The following is a 23,250-nucleotide window of genomic DNA, read 5'->3' as shown; positions in this document are numbered from 1 at the left end:
GCATTGGGGGGATGCATTTCACTTCACCCTTCTTCCAACTCGTCGTCATCGGTAACTTTAACGTTCACAGTTCGTTGTGGCTCTTTCAATCATCTTATACACATGCAGTTGATGTAGAAATTGAATCCTTTCGATTCTCATCTCTCTGCATTAACTTGTCTCATCCTTTATACATATGTAAAATCGACATTCAGATTCCCCAAACATTCTCGATCTCTTTCGTGCCTCCAAACCTAATCTCTACCAAACTGTATCTGTCTCTGCACTTCTCGGCTTTTTCGGCCATAACCTCACCACAACTACTCAATATACACATCCACATACCACACAACGCCTTATACATTCGCCCAGCCTATGTCACATCATATCAATCGACTAGTTGGAGTGCCGCCAGCTTTATGCCAGCTATCACTGGCAGTAAATGTGCTTCACTTCTGACTCACCACAGGTGAGTATAGAGGCTGATTCTAAGGTGGCTAAATCTATTCTTTAGACATGTTCTTCCACATCCCACACACTACAAATACTCAAATCCCTTCAGCGCTTCATTCACAGACGTGCTGAAGTTATGTAAAAAAGAAAAACAATACTCACGTCTGGAGAAACTCACCAACCCGTCCCCCACATCACCACCACCTCTAATCAGTGGCCCAACTCCTACAAGACCACTGTCCGAACTACCAAAAGTGACCCTGTGCACTGTACGAAACCTTAACCTGTACTCGATCCTTTTGGCTCCCTGTAAAAAGGGATTCCCACTAACTCTTTGTAGAATCCTCTTTTTCTTCACAACAATGGTTCTGGAGTCAATCCCCCGCAGAGAAAGCTTCCCCATTTTGTATCAAATACTGGTTTGATAATGGATGCAATGTGTACCACAGAGCTGTTCTAGTGGTAGGGAAGGCTAATGAAAATTAGTGTTCACATGTTAACGTGCGGGGAAGATAGTTACATCTCCATGCTTTAAATTTGCATGCTTGAATGTAGATTAACGTTAAAAGATGGCACCAACCATAAACACAGGCATAAAATGTAGGGGTTTTCTGCGACCGTAACCTGTGATCTTTGATGTTGCAGTTTAATCTTACATCAGACTTGATGTAATCTTGTGACACTAGGATAGAGATAAGCAATCCTGTGGGCTCCGGGCCTTTTCTTTAAAAATTTTTCCAATTTAATGTATTACTAGACCATTAAGAAGTTGACGGTTTTCAGATAGATTTTTTTTAAAATCACTATTTGTTTGATTTTCGCTTACAATAAGAATTGTTAGTGATGGAAATTAGGGAGGAAACGCAAGCCTATTTTCATATGTAAGAAGTTGCTGATTCTTGCTCTGGAGTGGATTATTTCCGGCGCAATTTTAGGCCCAAGAGGACAGGTGGTGGTGTTCAAACCGCTCTAAAGGACACCTTCCATCCACCTATTATTCCTGGAAGTATCGTTCGGGTAGAGTCCTCGAGCACTTCCTCCATAAAGTCCTATCAGAAGCAACTGTCATTACACTTTCCTGCTGAATTCTTAAGGGTAACCAACTGAGACTATGGATTATTCAACCATTTCGTTCTTGGTCTACATCTAAGTCTCCTTGCTGGTTAGTTCGGCTTGAAGAATCTTGTGATTCTTTCACGCGACCTTTTAATCTTCGATAAAGATTCTTTCTATAAACCTATGGTCATGATTTTGTAAGGAAAGGAAGTCAGTAAGACTCACAGACAACTTATGGTAGTAGACCTGCCTTAATCTAATTCTTCCTCATTTAGTCTTATTTGGAGATGACCGTGGTGACTATGTTTTTGTCTTGTAGTTGAATCTTTAGTCTTACTTCTCCAATCTTTCAAACATCATCATTGATTTTGAGATTGTTCCAAGTATTCACTATTCGTTTTACGCACTTGTTTTACAGATATTTCTTCACAAATCTTTGAAAGTTTAACGGTTGACCGAAAGTAAATCACATGTATCTATGTAACTATGAGAAGAAAGGAAAACAGTTACTTCATTATTAAAACAAAAAAAAAAAAAACATGCTAAGACTATGGCTTCTGAAATTACTGTAAATGTCCAAGTTGAAATAGAGAGAAAAAAAAAGAAAAGAAAAGAAAAAAGGTGGAAGAATTAAACGGTTTAGTAACGTTATTCAAGACGCGAAGTGGTCGAGTAGACTATTAAATCATTGGAATAGTACATCACTTCAGTTAAACTATATGGAATCTTCTACGTCTGCAAGCCCCCACCTTTATTTATTTATCTATCTATTTTGCACCAAGGACCGGTCTCATGCAAGACAATTTTCCTACAGACCAGGGGGATCACGCACATAACAAAACAGAATAAAGTGCATAATACATAATTTAATTATTACATATATAATATGTATTATATTACATACATAATACATATATATTGCAAAAACACCCTGCAGACTGTCATAGTCAATGAAATAGAAATGGAATTTAAAAATCTATTCTTTCTGTGCAGCCCGGTGCAAGTCCGCGACCTCATGGTTGGGACCCCTGATCTATGTGATCGATCAATATGTAAGAAATAGCAGCCAAATCTCATTCAAATTACACCCCCATCATATTCTCTCTCTCTCTCTCTCTCTCTCTCTCTCTCTCTCTCTCTCTCTCTCTCTCTCTTTCTCTCTCTCCAATAAAATAAGGATAAGAAGAAGAATACCAACTTTAAAAATAAATGGAGAAATGGTTACAACTGGAATTCCTTTGGCCATGGACTTTGAACTAATCAAATCATCCTATATGAAACGAGGGAAATCTGTGCTGTCATTCGAGTTGTTAGAAATAGCAGTCAAATCTCCCACAAATCATACCCAACTGTATTTTGAAATAGGACACAGGATAATGTTGTCCTGGAAAGGAAAGAGATGGGATCATGGCTGGAATGTCTTTTATCATAAGACTGTTTAATAAGAGTAGACCTGTGACTAAATAGCAGTAACAACTCTTGAGGAATAAACAATAAGGATTGGTAAATTCCATGCAGTAAAAAGGAAACTATTCAAATGTAAATATTCAGTTCGTGTTGATTTTTCAACGTAACATGGAAGAAAACGGAGTGAAGGAGCAACTCGAATTATTGTGCCACAGGCAAGATCTAACTTCATTTTAACTTTTCTTGACACCTCTGCGAGAAGAAAAAAAGTAATCGGAACGTTAAAACCAACTCTAAAGCTTCACATAAACCTAATTTATATTACGCTTCGTTTGGAGTTAGATATCTGGAAAGGAAAACCGATGCCACTTCGAAATAGCGCGAGTTCATCCGATCGTGCGCGTACGTGTACATAAATACTCACATATATGTATTTAAAAAAAAAAAACTGGAGAAATATCTATACTCAAACTCAATTATATATAAACCTCGATCACAGTCAGACAGAGGGAGAGAGAATATGTTTATTTTTGCATTTCTTGTAGGATCTTTAGAAAAGAAGGAAAACAATCGCAATGAAAATTTGTAAATGGAATTTAATGAGAGCAACCAAAAACATTTGAATATTTGAAATAAAAACGAATGAAAAAGTGGAAATGAAAATGTGTTACTTGGAGTTATCTCCCTTAGTATTTCTTCCGGTTTGACCCACGATGTATTCTGAAAGTTGGTGAGTTTTCCAGAGAAATATATCTAATTTCTTTTTAAATGTGCATATTTTTTTGTGTCTATGGAAAAACTAAATCCACTAAGAATGTCCATAATAATCAATAGCATTAGCATTTTATTCCCCATCTTATATTGGAAATTTAAGGGAAAACGTGATAACGTGTCGCTTGTGACAATACTTAAAGTGGGACTCGATTTCGATGTGGTTTTCCCGAGTTTCCTATCAACTGGACAGATGGAAGTGTCTGTTTATACATTGGTAGAGTTGTAAAGATTTAGGTAAATATTTCACACACGATTAGTAAAAGTGACATCCATACAGTTTATTATTAGTGAATTCATGTGTTTTCGTCCAAACCTACGACAGTGCCACGCTGCTGTCGCTCGATATGCTAGAAATAGCAATTGTGTCCTATCTTCTTCCACCCCCCAACCCCTCAAGGAAGTAGACATTGGATAATGTAGTTCTAGATATATTATGTATTAATAAAAGACTGAATGGTTCGTGACAAGGGTGTCTTTAATAGTAGTTTATGCTAAACAGGGGCTGTCTTTGAGCAGGAATCCTTAATACAGTAGAGGATCGTTAAGAGATGTAACTATTGGATTGATAATTCCTGTTTTAAAATCAATCGCAGCCTTATTAAATTGAAGTTGCTTGATCGGATGTACGTGACGACATGCGATGATAAACATTAACTTTGCTAGGACGTTTCATAGACTGCGTGAAAGAAAGAGAGAGCTGTGATGGCTTGTGGTTAGATTATATAGATATTAAAAGAAAATATCAATACACAGAATTATAAAAAGAAATAAAGAAATGCCGCTAAGAACTATAGTTGTTATTTGGCCCCATGTCAGCCCTGTTCGAACATACCTGTGGTCAAATGCATTCCAGCTGCAGCTATCCCGTCCTTTATTCAGACACGATGTAGGTCTAAAACTACTACTATCTTATGTTTGTTCGTTTCACGTCCTTCTTTTCGTGCTGGTGCGATTATTTCCATTTTATGAGAGTGGGATTTGATTTGAGGAAGGCTTGTCTGTTACTTCACTCAACACGTATGACCATGTGTTTCAGCTGGTTGTAAGTTATTGACGAATTTCGAGGGGAACCACCTAACTTTGCTCAGTGACTAATGCGTCTATAGTTTCGTTTCGTAGCTGTTGATGCTCAGGCTCGAACGCGTATGAATGGTGTAGCGCTTTTTCTTTTTTAAAGTAACGTCTTTATTGCTCTTTGTTTTTGTATAGTAGAATGAATATTCAAAGTTGCTCACGAATTCGTGACCCCAGTTCTGGTAAGGTTGTCTGCACACATCCATTATAAAAAAAAAATGAGAGAGAAAGAAACATTCACCGAAGATCGTTTTTGTCTCACAACCTGTTTTATGAACATCAGGAAAGTTAGAATTATTGTTTACCACTTTGCATGGAAAGGAGGTTCCAGATTAAGGCACCTATCCTTGTCCCTCTTTACCTTTTAATCTCTCAACTGGTACAAAACTACCACCACTCAATACTACTCCTCACTCACAGCCGTGTTGCTTGGAGACTCTGTCAGTGTCGGTGCCACATAAAAGCACCCAGTACACTCTTTAAAGCGGTTGGCGTTAGGAAGGGCATCAAGCCATACAAACCTGCCAAAATTGACAATGGAGCCTGGGGCAGTTCTCAGTCTTATCAGCTCCTGTCGAACCGTCTAACACATGCCAGCATGGAAAACTGACGTTAAATGATGATGATGATACATAGTATATATATGTGTATGTGTGTGTGTATGCATAAATATGCTAGGCTATAGTAGAAGACACTTGCCCAAGGTGTCATGCAGTGAGACTGAACCCAGAACCATGTGGTTGGTAGGCAAATTATTTACCACACAACCACTCCTGCACCTATATATATATGTGGTAAAGTAGCTTGCTTACCAACCACATGGTTCCGGGTTCAGTTCCACTGCGTGGCACCTTGGGCAAGTGTCTTCTACTATAGCCTCGGGCCGACCAAAGCCTTGTGAGTGGATTTGGTCGGAAACTGAAAGAAGCCTGTCGTATATATATATATATATATATATATGTGTGTTTGTTCCCCCAACATCGCTTGACAACCGATGCTGGTGTGTTTAGGTCCCCGTAACTTAGCAGTTCGGCAAAAGAGGCCGATAGAATGAGTACTAGGCATCCAAAGAATAAGTCCTGGAGTCGATTTGCTCGACTTAAGGCGGTGCTCCAGCATGGCCGCAGTCAAATGACTGAAACAAGTAAAAGAGTAAATAAATATATGTATATATATATATATATATATATATACACACACACACATATATATACATATATGTATATATATATATATATATATATATATAATATTAATGGTTTCTTATTAGGAAACCAATAGATTTTATACAGGGCTGCAAGGAGAAGTGCTCAGAATAATTGAGACAAGAGTAAAATATTGGTTATAGAATAAAAAGACTGGGTTAACGAATCAACATAAATATAGGGGTGAAATTAAATATTAATAACACTAATTAAAGTTTCATTTTCGTGTACATACTAATGCAGTAATTAATTATTATATTTTATGTTTCATCTGTTATCCAATAATAAGATTTATATTCTTAAAACATTATTATAATTATACCACTAAAAGTGATATCATTTTGCTTCATCAATAGACTCCTTCTTATCTTTAATTTTGGTTTGACCTGTGAGATTTACCTTACTCTACCCTGTAATTGTTATCTGTTGACCTTAGATCTGACCTTACCCATTGAACTGAGCTGCTGAAACCTGCCTGTTTGGCTGTTAGCAATGGTTGACCAAACCTATTCTGGTCATTTTAAGTTATTAGTTTGGAGAAATTTTTGACTTGACTTATGGCCAAATTTACAGGTTTGGGGGAATAACAATGACCAATCTGGAGTCAGTGCTTGGACTACTAAGAATCCATCTCCAAGTCTCTAATATGCTGAGACCCCCTTCGGTTATGACTGACCCTGGGATTGCACCTAGAGAGTTACCCTCCCAGGCACAAGTCCGGGCAAGGTTGTTTATGGAAGACCAGCAGTTGCCCATGCATACCAGCCTCCCCTCTCCACGCCACCGATGTTATCCAAGGGAAAGGCAAAGGGGCTGATACAGCTTGGCACCTGTGACGTCGCAACTCATTTCTACAGCTGAGTGAACTGGAGCAACGTGAAATAATGTACCTTGCTCAAGAACACAACACGCAGCCTAGTCTGGGATTCGAACTTACAACCTCATGATCGTAAGCTCGACGCTCTAACCACTGAGCCATGCGCTTTCACCAAGTCTCTCAATATATCACAATATACTTGAACTACAAATAGTACAACTATAACTCTGTAAGTATGCCATAATTTTTGTGATTCAGTCCTGGAGTTAATGCAAAGCAAATGTAGTAAAATGAAGCCTACTTGTGATTGATACAAAGATGTGAAGCAGAAAGAATTGGCAAATAGAGTTGTATCATATGAATGTCAGAACCAGCAACATGGCAAATGTGAAACCTAAGTTAAAGTTTGTGGAAATGAAACAGTAAGTTATGAAAATGATTGTACTCATGCTGCCGACGTACTTCACCCAGAAGTCCTCTTTGTACAGCAGGAAATCAAGAAGAAAAGTTACTAACACTCATAGCAATACACCACAAGCTGCAGTGTGAGGGATTGCAAAGAAAATATTGAAATGATATTGAGTTTGCCCTGAAAACTAATATGTTGTCATTAAATTAGATAAAGTGACATACATTTGAAAATCTTCAAGAGACTGTGTTGCCTGAAACTGATCCTGTTATAGACGGCTTCAAAGCCACACTTATTGACAGAATGTGTTGATGTAACATGCAAGCTCCATGTTTTCTCTATAAGCTGTGGAATATGTATAATCATGTAGTTTATTCTGCACCATTAACTCCTTGGTAGGATGGCATAACCACATGTAAGCCTAGTATTATTTTCGTTCTATGGAAATATCTGGAAATTTCTTGGAATATTGATAAAGGCGAAGATATTGACCAATGTTGCCATCAATCAGATGCTTGCAGGATGTCCAGCACCACCCTTGGGTGGAAATGTTATCATGATTTAACACGATTATTATACATGACTGTGCAGTTTTAGTGATATATAATTGATATAAGAATGATGATGATATAAATCTTATTGGATAATTCATTTAGGTGAGACATAAATCATGAAATGTAAGAATTAATTATCTTTTCTGTTATCCAATATTTTTCACTTGTTTCAGTCACTGGACTGTGGCCAAGCTGGAGTACAGCCTTGAAGTGTTTAGTCAAACAAATGAACCCTAGATTTTTAAGCTCAGTACTTATTCTAACCCCATGTGGTTAGGGAGCAGGTTTCTTAACCACACAGCCACTCATGCAATTATTAATTATTGTAATTACCAATTATATAATTATTGATTATGCAATTAATTATATAATTATGAAATTATATTTGCTTGCAATTTTAAGCCATATAAATATAATAATATAAGAACATAAATCTTATTGTTGAATGGATAAACAGGGAATGTCAGAATTAATTATTGTAATTATTAATTATGCAATAATTAATTATACTATTCAATTACAAGTTGTGCAAGGGACTTGATGACGCTGTTGGTGCTGGAGCCACTTGAAAAGCACTGGTGATGGTGCCACATAAAAGGCACGAGTGATGGTGCCACGTAAACGGCACTGGTGATGGTGTCGCGTAAAAGGCACAGGTGATGGTGTCACCTAAAAGCCACTGGTGATGGTGCCACCTAAAAGGCACGGGTGATGGTGCCACCTAAAAGGCACGGGTGATGGTGCCACCTACAAGGCACTGGTGATGGTGCCACCTAAAGGGCACTGGTGATGGTGCCACCTAAAAGGTACTGGTGCTAGTGTCACCTAAAAAACACTGGTGATGGTGTCACGTAAAAGGCACAGGTGATGGTGCCTTACACCCTATAAAGTGGTTGGTGTTATGAAGGGTATCCAGCTGCTGAAACAGGCAATGGAACCTGGTATGGCTCTTGTAAAACTGTCCAACCCATACCAGCATGGAAAACAGTCATTAAATGATGATGATTTATGTTTAGTCAACAATTAGCAATATTCTTTCTTTCTTTCTTTTTCTTTCTTTCTTTCTCAAGTTATTATTGCTATCTGTCAAGCACTTTCCACTTACCATTTCTATGAATGTCCTCCACTTGCTCTCTCTGTCTCACACACTCTTCATCACTCCTATTAAATACATAGTGCCAGTGCCACATAATTAGTACCTGTGCTGCTGTTGGTGCCACATAAAAAACACCCAATGTATTCTATAAAGTGGTTGGCATTAGGAAGGGCATCCAGCCATAGAAAACATACCAACACAGACCCTGGTGCAGCACTCCAGTTTGCCGGCTTCTGTCAAACCATCCAACCCATGCCAGGATGAAAAGCAAACAAATGATAATGATGATGATGATGCCCTTTCATTACTTACCCCCTCCATACTTTTACCTGACCATTCTGTCTTATTCCCACCCTGGTTCACATTCTACTGTCATATCCTGCCTTACCCAGTTCCTTAGTCGCATTGGTGTAGGTGTGGCTGTGTGGTTGGAAAGCCTGCTTCTCTACCCATGTCATCTTAGTCCTACTGCATGGCATTTTGGGCAAGAGCAAATGTCTTCTACCACAATCCTGAGCAACCAAAGTTATTGTGTGTGGATTTGGTGCACAAGAACTGAAAGAAGCTTGTTGTATGCCAGTATATATACTCATATATATATAGCCAAGATTCACACAAAGTTCCATTGTCTATGTGTTGGCATGGTTGCCCTTCCTAATGCCAACTGGGTGCTTTTTATGTGGCACCAGAACCTCTCAGACAAGATGACAAAGGGCCAAGATACCTGGTTCCTTGCTGTACTCAAGAAGACCCGTCATCCCCAGTGGAAGTGTTAAGGCCACTCCCCCTGTTAAAGAGGATTAGCCGGCAGGAGCACAGTGTAGGTACCATATAAAAAGGCACTTGTGCCAGTGTCATGTAGAAGCACTCCTGCCATGCCACATTAAAAGCACCCAGCATACACTGCAATGTGGTTGGCATTAGGAAGGGCATCCAGACAGAGAAGCCAAGCCAAATCAGACCAGAACTTGGTGCAGCTCTCCAGCTCTGGCCAAACTGTCCAACCCACGCCAGCATGGAAAAAGCACATTAAAGAATGATGATGATAATGATTATGTATTATATATGGCCTGCCTTACTGACTCCTGTGCTGGTGGCACGTAAAAAGCACCCATTACAATCTTGGAGTGGTTGGTGTTAGGAAGGGCATCCAGCTCTGCCAGATCAGATTGGAGCCTGGTGCAGTCTTCTGGCTGCCCAGACCTCAGTGGAAACGTTCAACCCATGCCAGCATGGAAAGCGAACGTTAAACAATGATGATGATATACATATATGACTGACACAAGTAAAAGTATACACACACACTAACATACATGCATACATACACACATATCTATTAGCATATACTATATTGGCCAGTGTATAAGATGCACCCTATTGGGTGGGTATATATATGTATATGTGTATGTGTGTGTGTATATATGTGTGTGTCTGTATATGTGTATATATGTGTGTGTGTATATATATATGTATGTGTGTGTGTGTGTGTATATATATATATGTATATATATATATCCTTTCTACTGGAGGCACAAAGCCTCAGATTTGTGGGGAGGGGACTAGTCGATTACATCAACCCCCAGTTTTTAACTGGTACTTATTTATTAACCCTGAAAGGATGAAAGCAAAGTCAACCTCAGCAGAAATTCAACTCAGAACGTAGCAACGGTAAAATACCACCAACCATTTCATCCAGCATGCTAATGCTTCTATTAACTCACTGCCTTTTTATATATATATATAATCACACTCATACATATATACACATACATACACGTATATATTTATGTGTGTACATATATATGCCTATATACATTCATATATTTATATATACTCATACATATACATAACACTTGTATTTAAACCTATATTTTTCTTTCTCACCAGGAAATCTGATGTGAACCCATTGTAAGAAGAAACATGAGTGACGCAGCAAAGGCCTCCACATTCCATTGTGAGGTTTGCAAGCTGTCCTATGCAAGTCAACCGGAGCTGCGGGAGCATCTTTGGTCCTTGATGCATCATGTGAGATTGGAGCAGAAAGAAAAACCCCCAGAACACGTGTGTTGTCTGTGCCAGGCTTCCTCGAATAATTTAGTTCAATATGGCCAACATTTGAATGAACTGAAGCACAAAAAAGCATTGACAAAATTACGAGAGAAGAAAATATCTGAGAGTACAAAACCTTGCTCTCTATTGTCCCTGAAGACACCTGTTCCACCTTTTCTGATGCCAAACAAGAGTTGGCATTTAAGTTACCCTTTTTCCCACTTGAAACCTTACATCTCTCCTTTAAACAGTCGTAAACATTTGCCACAGCCGTATCAAAGGTATCCGCCAGGGACAGGCAGTGGTGACCAATATGTGAAAGGGAATCCCATGAGAGCTGGTGTCCATTTCAGTGAGGAAAGAAGTTTTAATTGTAATGAGAACAATTCTATGGATCATAGTGGTCAGCCGTATCAAAGGTATGGTGGTCAGCCGTATCATGGTGACCAATATGTAAGAGGGAATCCCATGAGAGCTGGTGTCCATTTTAGTGAGGAAAGAAGTTTTAATTGTAATGAGAACAATTCTATGGTTCATGGTGGTCAGCTGCATCAAAGGTATCCGCCAGGGATAGGCCATGGTGACCAATATGGAAGAGGGAATCCCATGAGAGCTGGTGTCCATTTTAGTGAGGAAAGAATCAGTTTGAATTGTAATGAGAACAATTCTGTGGTTCATGGTGGTGACACAGATGTGGCTATGGTAGACCAGAAATTTTTAAAAGTTCATCCAGTAAAACAAAATGAGGTTTCTGTTGGCAAAAAAAATGCCATGATGAAGAAAAAGAAAATTAAGAAAGATAAAGTAGATGTCCCAAGCAGTTCATCCACAAATGACCAAAGCTTGTCAGCCAATCGGCTTCCTGCTAAAAAGGGATTGGTGAAAGACAGCAAACAGAGTTTGTCCAGAAGTGTGTTAGCCCCAAGATCTAAGAAAAAAATGGTCGTTACAACCCCTTCTGGCTTTAGACAAGGACTGTTTTTAGAGGAGGATTTTCAGAAAAATAACTTAGACATTGTCAGGTTGAATTTGATTAATGCCACAACTGACAAAGGAGATAAAGTATTTACAAATAAACTGACAGCAGGGTTCATGAAAGACAATAATAATAGTTCTCAACATTCCTCTTTGTCACGTGTCCAAACTAAAGACTTCAGATCATCTAAGCTCACAACTAAAAACAGATCTTTAAAAACATCAAACACCACAAAAAAACATTCAAAACCTCTACAATTATCACCCCTGAAAGTTCCCTCCAAAGCACAACCTGAATCTGTTTTAAAAGCCGTTCCTTCAAAGGTCACCAAGCCATTAGAAGCGGTTAAAGACGACCAGGATAATAAGTCGAAAGCGCTTAATCAAAACAGCTTTTGTGTTTCTCAAATGGAAACAGAATCAAGGGATAAAACTGTCAAAGTGCAGAGTGAAAACTTATTACGTTCACCCTCTGTTCCCAGTGATACTAGGGAAACGTCCAAAGATAGTCACAATTCACCCTCTATACCCAGTGAAGCTGTGGAAACAACCAAAAACAGTAACAATTCACCCAGTGTAGTTAGTGATGTTGTGCAGACACCCCAAAATAGTAAATACTCACCTAATGTACCCAGTGATGCTGTGGAAACTTCTGAAAATAGTAATAATTCACCCAAGATACCCTGTGTTATTGTGGAAGCTACCAAAAATAGTAAAAACTTAGAAATTTGTAATTCTTTGTCTCAAAGTTCTGAAAACAGTGGACTGATAATCAAGTCAGCTGACTCTAAGGAGCCTGACTCCAAAACAACAAAATCAATTGAAACGAAGCCAAATTCTTCTTCAAGTAGCATAGACATTACAACTTGTAAACCAACTGGTTCTTTGAGTGAAACTGCAGTTAGTGGTGTGGCAAGGAAAAGGACCCTTTCTTCTGAATATCTTGCAGGTTCGGGGAAACCTAATCTCTTGAAAAAACTAAAATGTTCTACAAGCAAGGAAATGAGCATTTCTGAGAAAAATCAAAACTTGAATCCAGATGCTGCAAAAAATTCAAGGAAAAAGGTTGAAACTGCAAGTAATTACTCAACTGTTTCCAGTTTACAAGAACGTTCAAATCATTCAGAAGAAATAACTCCAGCAAAGCTCGACTCAACAACTGTTGAGAAACAACAGCTTAGTAAAAATGTCGGTAAGGAAGAACTGGTGAAAATGACCAAACTTTCTTGCTTGAACCATAAGGAAAAAATGCATTTAAGCTCTGTAATGAAGTCCTACACAAAGACTCAAAACAAGAGGTCAGCAGTACCAAGATTGACCATGCAGCTGTCTAGTATCTATAACAGTACCAACCAAAAGGAAAACAGTGAAAAGTTGAACTTACCTGAGGGCTTAGAGGAACAAATAACAATGTTGATTAAGAAAGAGAACATGGATGAATTAGGAAATACAGAGACATTTTCCAATTCAGACCAGTTAATGACAAAAACTAGTCAAGCAAATATACAGATGAATCTCGTACCAACCACAGTGTCAGATCCTTTACAACCTTTATTCGATCTTGATCAATCAAACTTGAGTTCTGCAAGTACAAAGTCCTCAGTTTCAGCAGGAAACAAAAAAAGCACAAAGAAATCTCTGTCGAAAAATGCACGGCAGGCACCTCCATCAAGTTGTGCTACCATCTGTACCCCTACTACAACAACCAATACTGCTATTTCAACAATAACTACCACTACATCTACTACTACTGCTGCAAGTAACTCATCCAAAATAGTCGACCAGAATGTTGCAGTGGAGAACACAGTGGAACCAAACAGCCAGACATCTGATGTTTTCAACCAGGTCTATTTGTTAACTTTACGAGAGGAAGAGGTGTGTGGTAACATCAGTAATTTAAATCAAAGAATCTCTTACTTGGAGAAATTAATTGAAGATTCAAAGATTGCTCTGCAAGCCTGTAAAGATGAACAGCTGGGCCTCATGGAAGAAGAGCAAAACATACGAAAAATGCGCATAGGCATTCTCAAGGAAGCCATGGGAGACACTAATCGCAGTAACAGTGAATTAATTAATCACTTGTTGAGATCTCACTTGGCTTCTGAGGGAACACACCAAAACATCCCAGTACCACCAGAATCATGTAATGAACAGCCATTTGGTATGCAACAAGATGGTACAACGGCACAAGAAACATGTAGACCTGCTGTTGTGTCAGAAAATACTGGCATCCTAACCACAGCCCAACAAAAACAACCCACACTGGCTGCTCTGTTAGCAAAAGGAAAGCAAACTGAGTCAGTGTTCAACAAACTCCAGATGAATTGTCCAGCACAAGGGACCCGACTCCAACAACCAGGTTCGGTCACACAAGAGACACTTCACCAATCAAACTCACAAAACAAATATATGGCAAATCTTTTATTAATAAAAGATGTCACCAAAGGTCTGAAACTGCCCAAAACATTAAAAGATTCTGTGTTTAAAAATCAAAAGCACTTTTCAGATATGCTAAAGCTACAGGAAAGTTCACAAGAAGGGATCAATACCTTGCAACCACCAGATGTTCCAAATAACACTTCTTCTGGGAAAAAAGGGCTGAAGGGTAGTATTTTCCAGTTCAACCAGGAGGACCCATTACTGTCAACAAAAGAAAAGAATACCTTAAACTCTTCAAAATCTCTACATTTTTCTTTCCCTCCACAACAACACATTAATTTCAAAGCTCCGTCTTCTGTGTCATCATCATCATCATCATCGAAAATTACCAACTCTGACAATAATAATGCATCAGATTCTGTTGACATGCAAGCAAACATAACGGACTTGTCTAAAAAAGTGTCAGAAATCAGCCATAGTTTAACTTCTGTGAAGAAGGAAAATGATGGAAATTGTGAATCCGAGGCTTCTGTTGAGCCAACAACACTTCCAGTGACCTCCACATTTGACAATGTTCAAATCAAAACAGAGCCAATCTCTCCAGAAGCCATTGAAACTAATCCACCAGTTTCTGATTCAGGCTTTAACTTTGTAAGCATTAAAGAAGAACCAAAATCACCAACAGACTTTGGTGGATTTGGTTTGGGTGAACTTAACCAAGATTCCTCATCAGCTTTTTCCCACATTGATAACCAACAGAAAGTGAACTGCTTTGAAAAGGGTCAACCTCATTTGTTTCCAGAAAGCAGTGTTGGAGAAGTTGGTTCTAATACTGATAATCCAGTCTCTTCTGAAAATAGGTTAGTTAATGCCAGCAAGTCAGAAAGTAATTTGCCAGTAACTTCACCAGTTCTTGAAGTGGCCACCACTACTTGTGTTCAGCAGAGTGCTACATCATTACAGTCTACCACAACCTCAAACCATTCAGCGAAACCGAATTCAGTTCCTGCTAACCACAATGACAAAGAGAAATCAGATGAAGAATTAGAATTCTTTTCATCACTTTCAATGAAAAACTTATTAGACTCGTCTTGTATTGAGAATGTGGATCCTGAAAAATGTTCAGGTAATGTGTCGATGAAATATTTAGGGAGCATGTCTAATAATTTGGTAGAACAGTTGAAAGAATGTTGGAAGAAGCAGAATGTTACCATGAATAAATGTTTCCCACAGGGACAAACTGATGACACGGTGCCAGTTGCAAACGTCTCCAGTTTACCTCCATTTACTTCAACGTGTGAAACTTCTATGAGAACTGAGAACCACTTAACTCCATCACAAATTGCTAAACCTTCTCCTTACATTATAAATGTTGATGAAGCCAACAACTTTGTTCTGCCTGCCAGTTTAAATCCTGTAGTTTCTATCAAGCCGCTCTCTTTATCCTCAAATTCTTCAGGATCTAAATATATAGAAAGTGTAGATGTAAACACTGCAAAGAACAACTCAAAACTCTCGGAAACCATTTCCAAAAATGAACAATCATCAGATGATTCTTCAATTAGTCTAATTATAATTGACGGTGATAGCAGTTCGGAAGATAATGGCGCTGATAAAACTGTAAATAAATTGCCATCTTCTACAGCCCCTCGACAAGTCTTAAATACTATACCTGAAGGTTCCAGCACAGATACTTTACAAAATCAATTTTCAACTAAAAGTCAAGAAAAGTTTTCTGATTTTGTGTCCACCCCTAATACTGTCTTCAAAGGTCCCAATTATCCTGTCACAAATTGTGCCATATTTGGGAATTACCTCTATGTTTCATATCAGGGACACTCACCTCAGAAGTTTGATCTTAGAACTGCAATTTGTGTAAAAGAATACAACTGTCAGCCATTTTCAGTCCAATGTATGTTAGTGACTGGGTTTTCTTTTGAAAACCCACGAGTGTTCTCTGGTGGTGCGAGTGAAATGCTTCTTGTATTTAATGAAATTACTGGACAGTTGCTGACAAAAATTGATCTCATGAGAAAAATTTACACTTTTCATGAAAAATGGAATTATCTTTTTATTGGCCTTGCTGATGGTGGTGTGTCTAAGATAAACTTGAAGACATTGAAGGAAATCAGTAATATATCATACGGAACTAAACCAATTCATTGTCTTGCCACTTGTACTGAAGGGGCTCTCAAAATTCTTTGCATCGGTGCTTATGATGCTTCAATTCTTATCGTCTCTGCATCATCAGGCCTTCTTTTGAAAACCTTGCTGCCCTGTCAAAGACTACTTTATTCAATCAAAGTGTCTCAAAACTTGATATACAGCTGTTCAGAAGATAGGAAACTGGCTGTCTTTGACATTGAAACAGGAGACCTTGTGAGATGCATTCAGGGTCATTCTGGCACAGTGTCGTGTCTTTATGTTGACAATAAAATACTTGTGACTGGTAGTCATGATAAATTAATCAATGTGTATTGGGGATCAGTCACAGACTTAGACAAAATAAAGCCATTCTCTTTTTACGGTGCAGGCAAACAAAGCATCTCCTGTTTGACTGTGTCTGATAGGAAAATCTACAGTGGGAACTTTTATGGCCTTGTTGAGGCTTTTGATATACCCAGTGATTCCTCACCAAAAGGGTGGGTCTGTAGATATAACAAGTGCACATTAACATTTGGTTTGTACGAAGACTTGAGATTCCATTTGCACAGTGAACACTTGAAAGGACAAATTGCTAAGTGGAATAATTGGCAATGCCATTGGGTATTTTGTTCAGAAACATTTAAGTCTTCATCTTTATTGATGAAACACTGTGACAGACACCTTAAACAATAAATTGTATCCATTTCTATTTTAACATTCATTTTTTTTTTCTATACATACATACATTTCACACACACACACACAAACATATAGTGGTGAAACAACAAGGCTAACATAATGCACCACATGCTCCTATTGTATGACTAATGTACCATGTGTCACCTTGTTTTGTTCTGATCTGATAGAAGATCCTTTGTTAATTGTCGTATGGGTCAGCTTCTGGAGAAAGCCAACCTGAAAGTTCACAGCTGAGGGAGTTTAGCCATTGCAAAGGACCAGGTTGCGATTTTTGTCATAGCAGAGGTGGATGTAAGGGTTCAGTCCTAACTAAAGTTAAGAAGCTGTAACTCAGGCATGGCTGTGTCGTTAAGAGGCCCACTTTGCAACCGCATGGTTTCAGGTTCAATCCAATTGAGCAGGTGTCTTCTATTATGGCTCCAACCAATGGCTTGTGAGTGAATTTGGTACAGGGAAACTGTGGAAATTCATCACATATATGTGTGTGTGTTTGTCTCTCCCCGCCCCCTACTGTTGGTTTGTTTACATTCTTATAACTTAGCAGTTCAACAAAGGTGACCAATAGAATAAGTACCAGTCTTAAATAAATACTGGTGTCAGTTTGTTTGACTAAACCCCTCAAAGTGGTGCCCCAGCATGGCCACAGTTCATTGACAGCTAAAAGAAGTCCATGGCTATTATGCAGTGCAACATTTTGTTTCCTCTCTGATGGTAGAACAGACCCACAGAGGGGCTTCCTTGAAGAATTTTAGTTGTTTTTATTATTCATCATCAAGGTCCCCTAACCAATGCTGCCAGTCGGGGGGGGGGGGGGGGTTCCACTCTGGATGCTTTCATAGTCAGCTGTTGCCAATGATCTCTGTTCTCTGTCACGCATGAGCATGTTCACTGTACCATGACCTGTCCAGTCCTTGATGTTGTGAAACCAGGATCTTCTCTGTCTTCCTGTCTTTTGCCTTCCTTCAACTGTGTCACGAAGAATGGTTTTGGACAGGAGGGAGGTGTGGTAGGATACACGACCGCACCAGGCAAGCTTTCATCTTTTTAATTAATTCTCTTTTCATTATTGCTATCCCCCCCCCCCAACCTTCCTTATTCCACATGCATACACTAATTGGGGAATTTAACCAGGAAATTGTAAAAAGAAATAGATTTGTTTATCCCCAGGTCAATGTTGTTTGAGTAGGCCTATGATCAAAGTGATTCTATCCACGACCATCCCCTCCTTTATTCAGACAGTGAGTCCAGAACTACATTCTATCCAATGTGAGTTCTCTGTTCTTATATTGACAGTGTGTACTTTAAAGGTAATTTAGTTGGTGTTTCTAGCAAGGAGAGAGATCACATAAAAGTTCGCTTTCATTATTGTTGTTGTTTGGTCCTGATTGGGTAGGCATATGACCAAAGAAATTCCAGCCATGACCATCTCAACAATTTCTATTTGTAGGTACTGTGTATGTAGCCATATTTTCTTTCTGTTTTAACCCCCTCAAACCTGGACCCTCCTGTCTAACTTTATTCTCCACCTGGGCTTCTGAGCAATAAAATAAATGGTTGCATATACAGCTCAACAGTAACAATTACAGGTAAACTAAAGAACGGCTGCATCTTCTTTTTCTCTGTTATTCGTTACAGCTTTACGAGGTATCCAGCAGAGATGACATTTAATCTGTTTCTGTTATAGCAAGGAACATAGTGTGATGGGGTTAAGATAAAGTGAGGATTTGATGTTTTGATGTTTGTAGCAGGTCGCATAACAACTGACAGGTTTAATGTTGGTTCATCAGGAATCAAGGCAAATGAAGAGATTCTCTCCCTCCCTTCTACCTACACACACTCAATATAGGTTTCAAATTTTGGGACAAGACCAGCAAATTTCAAGGAATGGTGAAGTCAATTGCATCAAACCCATCGCTCAACTGGTACTTATTTTAGTAACCCTAAAATGATGAAAGGAGAAATCATTTTCAGTAGAATTTGCACTCAGTCCAGAAAGGAGATTAATTTTCCAGAAGTCTTTGTCACCAGGACACTTTGGTCTACATTGTCTCAGTTTCTAATTATTGTCTTTGTTTAGTAAACGAAGGCAGGGAGCTGGCAGAACCATTAGCATGTCAGACAGTGTGTAGCAGCATTTTCTCTGTCTTTACATTCTGAGTTCAAATTCTGCCAAGATTGACTTTACCATTCGTCCTTTCAGGGTCAATAAAACAAGTACCAGGTGAATATTGGGATCGATTTAATTTACATACCCCCTCCCCACGAAGTTGCTGGCCTTGTGCTAAAATTTGAAAGCATTCTTGTTTAGTAAATATTAATCCTGTGCAGATCATGGTGTCCATTTATTGAGGCTGGTATATCTAGAATTATATATCATTAACCAATGGATCCTTCATTCTTTAAGGTAGTAGAGTGGGATGTGATGAAATGATGGCTGATGTTTCTAGCAGGCTTCTGTATAGGATTGTAAGCTCTAATCGTGAAGAGAAGAGGAAGAATTTAACATTTTGGAGTGTTGGCTGTAATTCAAGACATCATTTTAGCAACATTGTGTTGATACTAAACTATGCACCGACGGCTGCATGCATGCCGGATCAATCTAACCCCTACAGATGAGGCTATAATTGGTGCCATCAAAGGGAAGGAACCCTTCAGGTCGCTCAAGGACTGGGTATTCAACACATGGCCACACATTAACACCTGCCATCCGAGGAAGGTGAGGGTCTACGTATGCTTGCAGATCCTCCGGCGCAGGAGTGACTGTGTGGTAAGTAGCTTGCTTGCCAACCACATGGTTCTGGGTTCAGTCCCACTGCGTGGCACCTTGGGCAAGTGACTTCTACTGTAGCCTCAGGCCTACCAAAGCCTTGTGAGTGGATTTGGTAGACGGAAACTGTCGTATATATGTATGTGTTTGTCCCCACAACAGCGCTTGACAACCGATGCGGGTGTGTTTACGTCCCCGTAAATTAGTGGTTCGGCAAAAGAGACTGATAGAATAAGTCCTGGGGTCGATTTGCTCGACTAAAGGCAGTGCTCCAGCATGGCCGTAGTGAAATGACAAACAAATAAAAGAATATACATACGCATACATGAGATACATGCATTCGTGCTTACATACATAAATAAATAAATAGCATGTTTAATAAAATTTCGAAAATTGCATTTTTCATCTTAGAGGGATATTTGAAACCCTCATCCACGCAGAACAAAAAAAAAAGCTTAATTCACACTCTTTTGCTTTGGAGGTTTGGTAATAAACAAGTGAGGGGCGGGCATAGAAGATTGCAAGTGTTGGAGAGACAAACAGGTGCCTGATAACGAACTTTTCTTCAGTCTTCCTTTTTTATGATTACTTCTGAGAAGGGCGGCGAACTGGCACTCCCCAAATATTTCGGGCCTTGGACTTAAAATAGAAAAGACTATTTATGCTTAAAAAGGCGGCGAGCTGACAGAAACGTTAGCACGCCGGGCGAAATGCTTAGCGGTATTTCGTCTGTCTTTATGTTCTGAGTTCAAATTTCGCCGAGGTCGACTTTACCTTCCATCCTTTCGGGGTCGATAAATTAAGTACCAGTTGCGTACTGGGGTCGATTTAATCGACTGCTCCACACCCCAAAAAAATTTCGGGCCTTGTATCTAAAATAGAAAAGATTGCTACTTCTGTGTATGTGTTATGAAGTTACATTAGCTCTACAAAAGAAAAAGTCAGTGCAATTTTCTCTCAATATATCCACGTTTAATTAACAAATATATATAACACTCAAATAATGCATTCAAATTCCTAAATTAAAAAGATAGGTGGGGGTGGCAGAATGAGATTTTATTTCATTTTTGACTGAGACAATTTTTTTTTTAAATAGTCACACAAATTCTCGCCTTATCTTCACCAAACCATTTCACTAAATTCCTAACAAAGAACCATCTACCTAGTCACTCACTTTGCTATAAGCAGCAGCCAAATAGCCCTCAAACCACATCCTATTAGATGGTCACGACTGGAATGTCTTTCCTTAAATAACAATTGGCATCTTAAGGACTTGCTTTAATATTAAATGAACGTGCAATATATGTCCATTACGCACTGCAAAAGAAAATCAGTCACTTTTCCATCTGTCCATTAACTACAGGGAGGTAACTCTTTATTACCTCTGATAACTGAGTTTTCGTTTTTATTTTCGGTGGTTCAAGAGTTGATATTTTGTATTGCTTGCATTTCTTCTCAGTAGATCTCTTAATCTCATAGTCCCTACATGGTCATTCAGTGCGGTAGAAATAGCAGAAAATCAATTTTTATATTATTAAAAAAATAAAATTAGACAATACTGTAATTCCAGAGTCAGCGGGGGAAAATGGATGATCAGACTAGAATATGTTTTCTGCTGATCTGATTTAGTTAGGTCTTATCAAAGCGAGCTTCGAGAACCAATTGTAGAATATACTGTTACTCACACAGTAAAGAGAGATGGAGAGAGTGTGTGTGTATACATATATATAAAATGCAAACAAGTAACAAGGATGTCCAAGGATCAGTGCGTTACGATCGTTTCAAGCGGATCCATTTAATCGATCAATGAAAACATTAAATCAATTTGAAAGAAACCGCTTTCTTCAGACGTAGATGTCCATATAGTTTTCCAACATAAAGGATAAACCATTTTTAGCAAATTTATATCAATACCAGAAACCAAAATATTATTACATTATTTCCTTATGTTATATTTGTGGCTTGGTACCTCAATTTAAGTACCCAATTCAACCGAATCGTAATTATATATATTTGCTTACAAACCACATGGTTCCAAGTTCAGTTCCACTTCGTGACACCTTGGGCAAGTGTCTTCTACTCTAGCCTCGGGCCGAGCAAAGCCTTGTGAGAGGATTTAATAGACGGAAGCTGGAAGAAGTTCGTCGTATATATATATATATATATATATACATATATATATATATGTGTGTGTGTGTTTTTAAGTCCCCCGTAAATTAGCGGTTCGGCAAAAGACACCGATAGAATAAGTACTAGGCTTACAAAGGGTAAGACCTGTGGTCGAATTGTTTGACTAAAGGCGGTGCTCTAGCATGGTCGTAATCAAATGACTGAAACAAATAAAATGATAGTTAGTGGCTCGGCGAAAGTGTGTTAGGTCCTGGGGTCGATTTGTCCGACTAAAACCCTTGATGACGGTACCCCAGCAAGGTCGCAGTCCTATTACTTGAAAACACACAAGTAGGTTCCACGGTTATGTTGTCGTTTGGCCCAAGGCTCAACAACAGCTACAGCAGGCGTATGATCAAAAACGTTCCATGCATGACCTACCGTCTTTTTGTATGCGACTTTCCTTGTTTGAAATAGCTCTTGTTTATGGCAGGATTAATAACCTATTATTGCCTAATAAAGAGAGCTGATCTATAATCAAAAAGAAAAAATAACGTAATGATTAATTTAAGAGAGATATTTGCAGGACAGAAGACCACACAGACTGTCTTTAGAAAAAAGTTAAAACAATTCTTTCCTATAATGATGCGATATTGTTGAAGAAGAAATCGTTTTAATGGTGACATGTTAACTATCTTTATGGTAAAAGTAATTAGGTGAAGTCATTTATTTAAATAATTCTCCCCTTATTCAGCTGAAGTTACCCGCAATGCTTAATTGTATATTAATAAAATAAAACGTCTTTTCACAAGTGACTGGGGTAGATACGAAACAGTGGCCATTTTGATGGCAATTAAACGGCTGTAGTTCTACACTTAAGTTATGAAAAATATTTAAATTGTAGATAGGTTGAGTATTTATTAAGAATTGAAATAGAATTTTATACTTGAAATTGGTGCACAAAATTGCCTGTTCAGTGATACAGAAATATTGAGCAGGAAATTATATAAATATTTGAGAAAGTTCGTCATCGGCTGTCAGTGAATTGCGGTTATTATAGCTAAAACTAGTGAATTCCCTCTCAAGAAATTCGAATAATTAATTTTCGTAGTACAATTATCTTTTGATTAAATATTTTCTTAATAAATATGAATTATCTTTAAAAGTTACGTAAATATCTTTTCTTTTTCTGAACAAGACTAATGCGACATCTAGCGGTAATAAAATTTATTTTCATATTTTTATTTCAACTTGATCTAAAGGGAGATCACCCCGTCTGACATAAATATGATCCTTGCAATTC

General features: G+C 38.5%; 1 protein-coding gene across 3 annotated transcripts; it reads left to right on the top strand.

Moving 5' to 3' along the window:
* Positions 1-2,649: 2,649 nt before the first annotated feature.
* Positions 2,650-17,087, top strand: LOC106882735 (uncharacterized). 3 transcript variants are annotated; one of them, XM_014933506.3, is made up of 2 exons: positions 2,650-3,625; positions 10,712-17,087. In XM_014933506.3, exon 2 carries the CDS (start codon positions 10,745-10,747, stop codon positions 17,063-17,065), a length of 6,321 nt encoding a protein of 2,106 aa, XP_014788992.2. In that variant the 5' UTR covers positions 2,650-3,625; positions 10,712-10,744; the 3' UTR covers positions 17,066-17,087. The 3 variants fall into 3 exon arrangements, with proteins under 3 accessions (XP_014788992.2, XP_052826833.2, XP_014788993.2); XM_052970873.2 differs by lacking the exon at positions 2,650-3,625 and adding an exon at positions 3,757-3,903; XM_014933507.3 differs by lacking the exon at positions 2,650-3,625 and adding an exon at positions 4,832-4,925.
* Positions 17,088-23,250: the final 6,163 nt, after the last annotated feature.

This window comes from Octopus bimaculoides, chromosome 9, assembly GCF_046866305.1.
Source record: "Octopus bimaculoides isolate indiv1 chromosome 9, ASM4686630v1, whole genome shotgun sequence".
NCBI classification, from domain to species: domain Eukaryota; kingdom Metazoa; phylum Mollusca; class Cephalopoda; order Octopoda; family Octopodidae; genus Octopus; species Octopus bimaculoides.
This window is presented reverse-complemented; position numbering and strand designations above follow the sequence as displayed.

Coding starts and splice junctions, on each gene's coding strand:
- LOC106882735 (XM_014933506.3), top strand. CDS start 10,745: ATGAGTGACGCAGCAAAGGCCTCCACATTCCATTGTGAGGTTTGCAAG.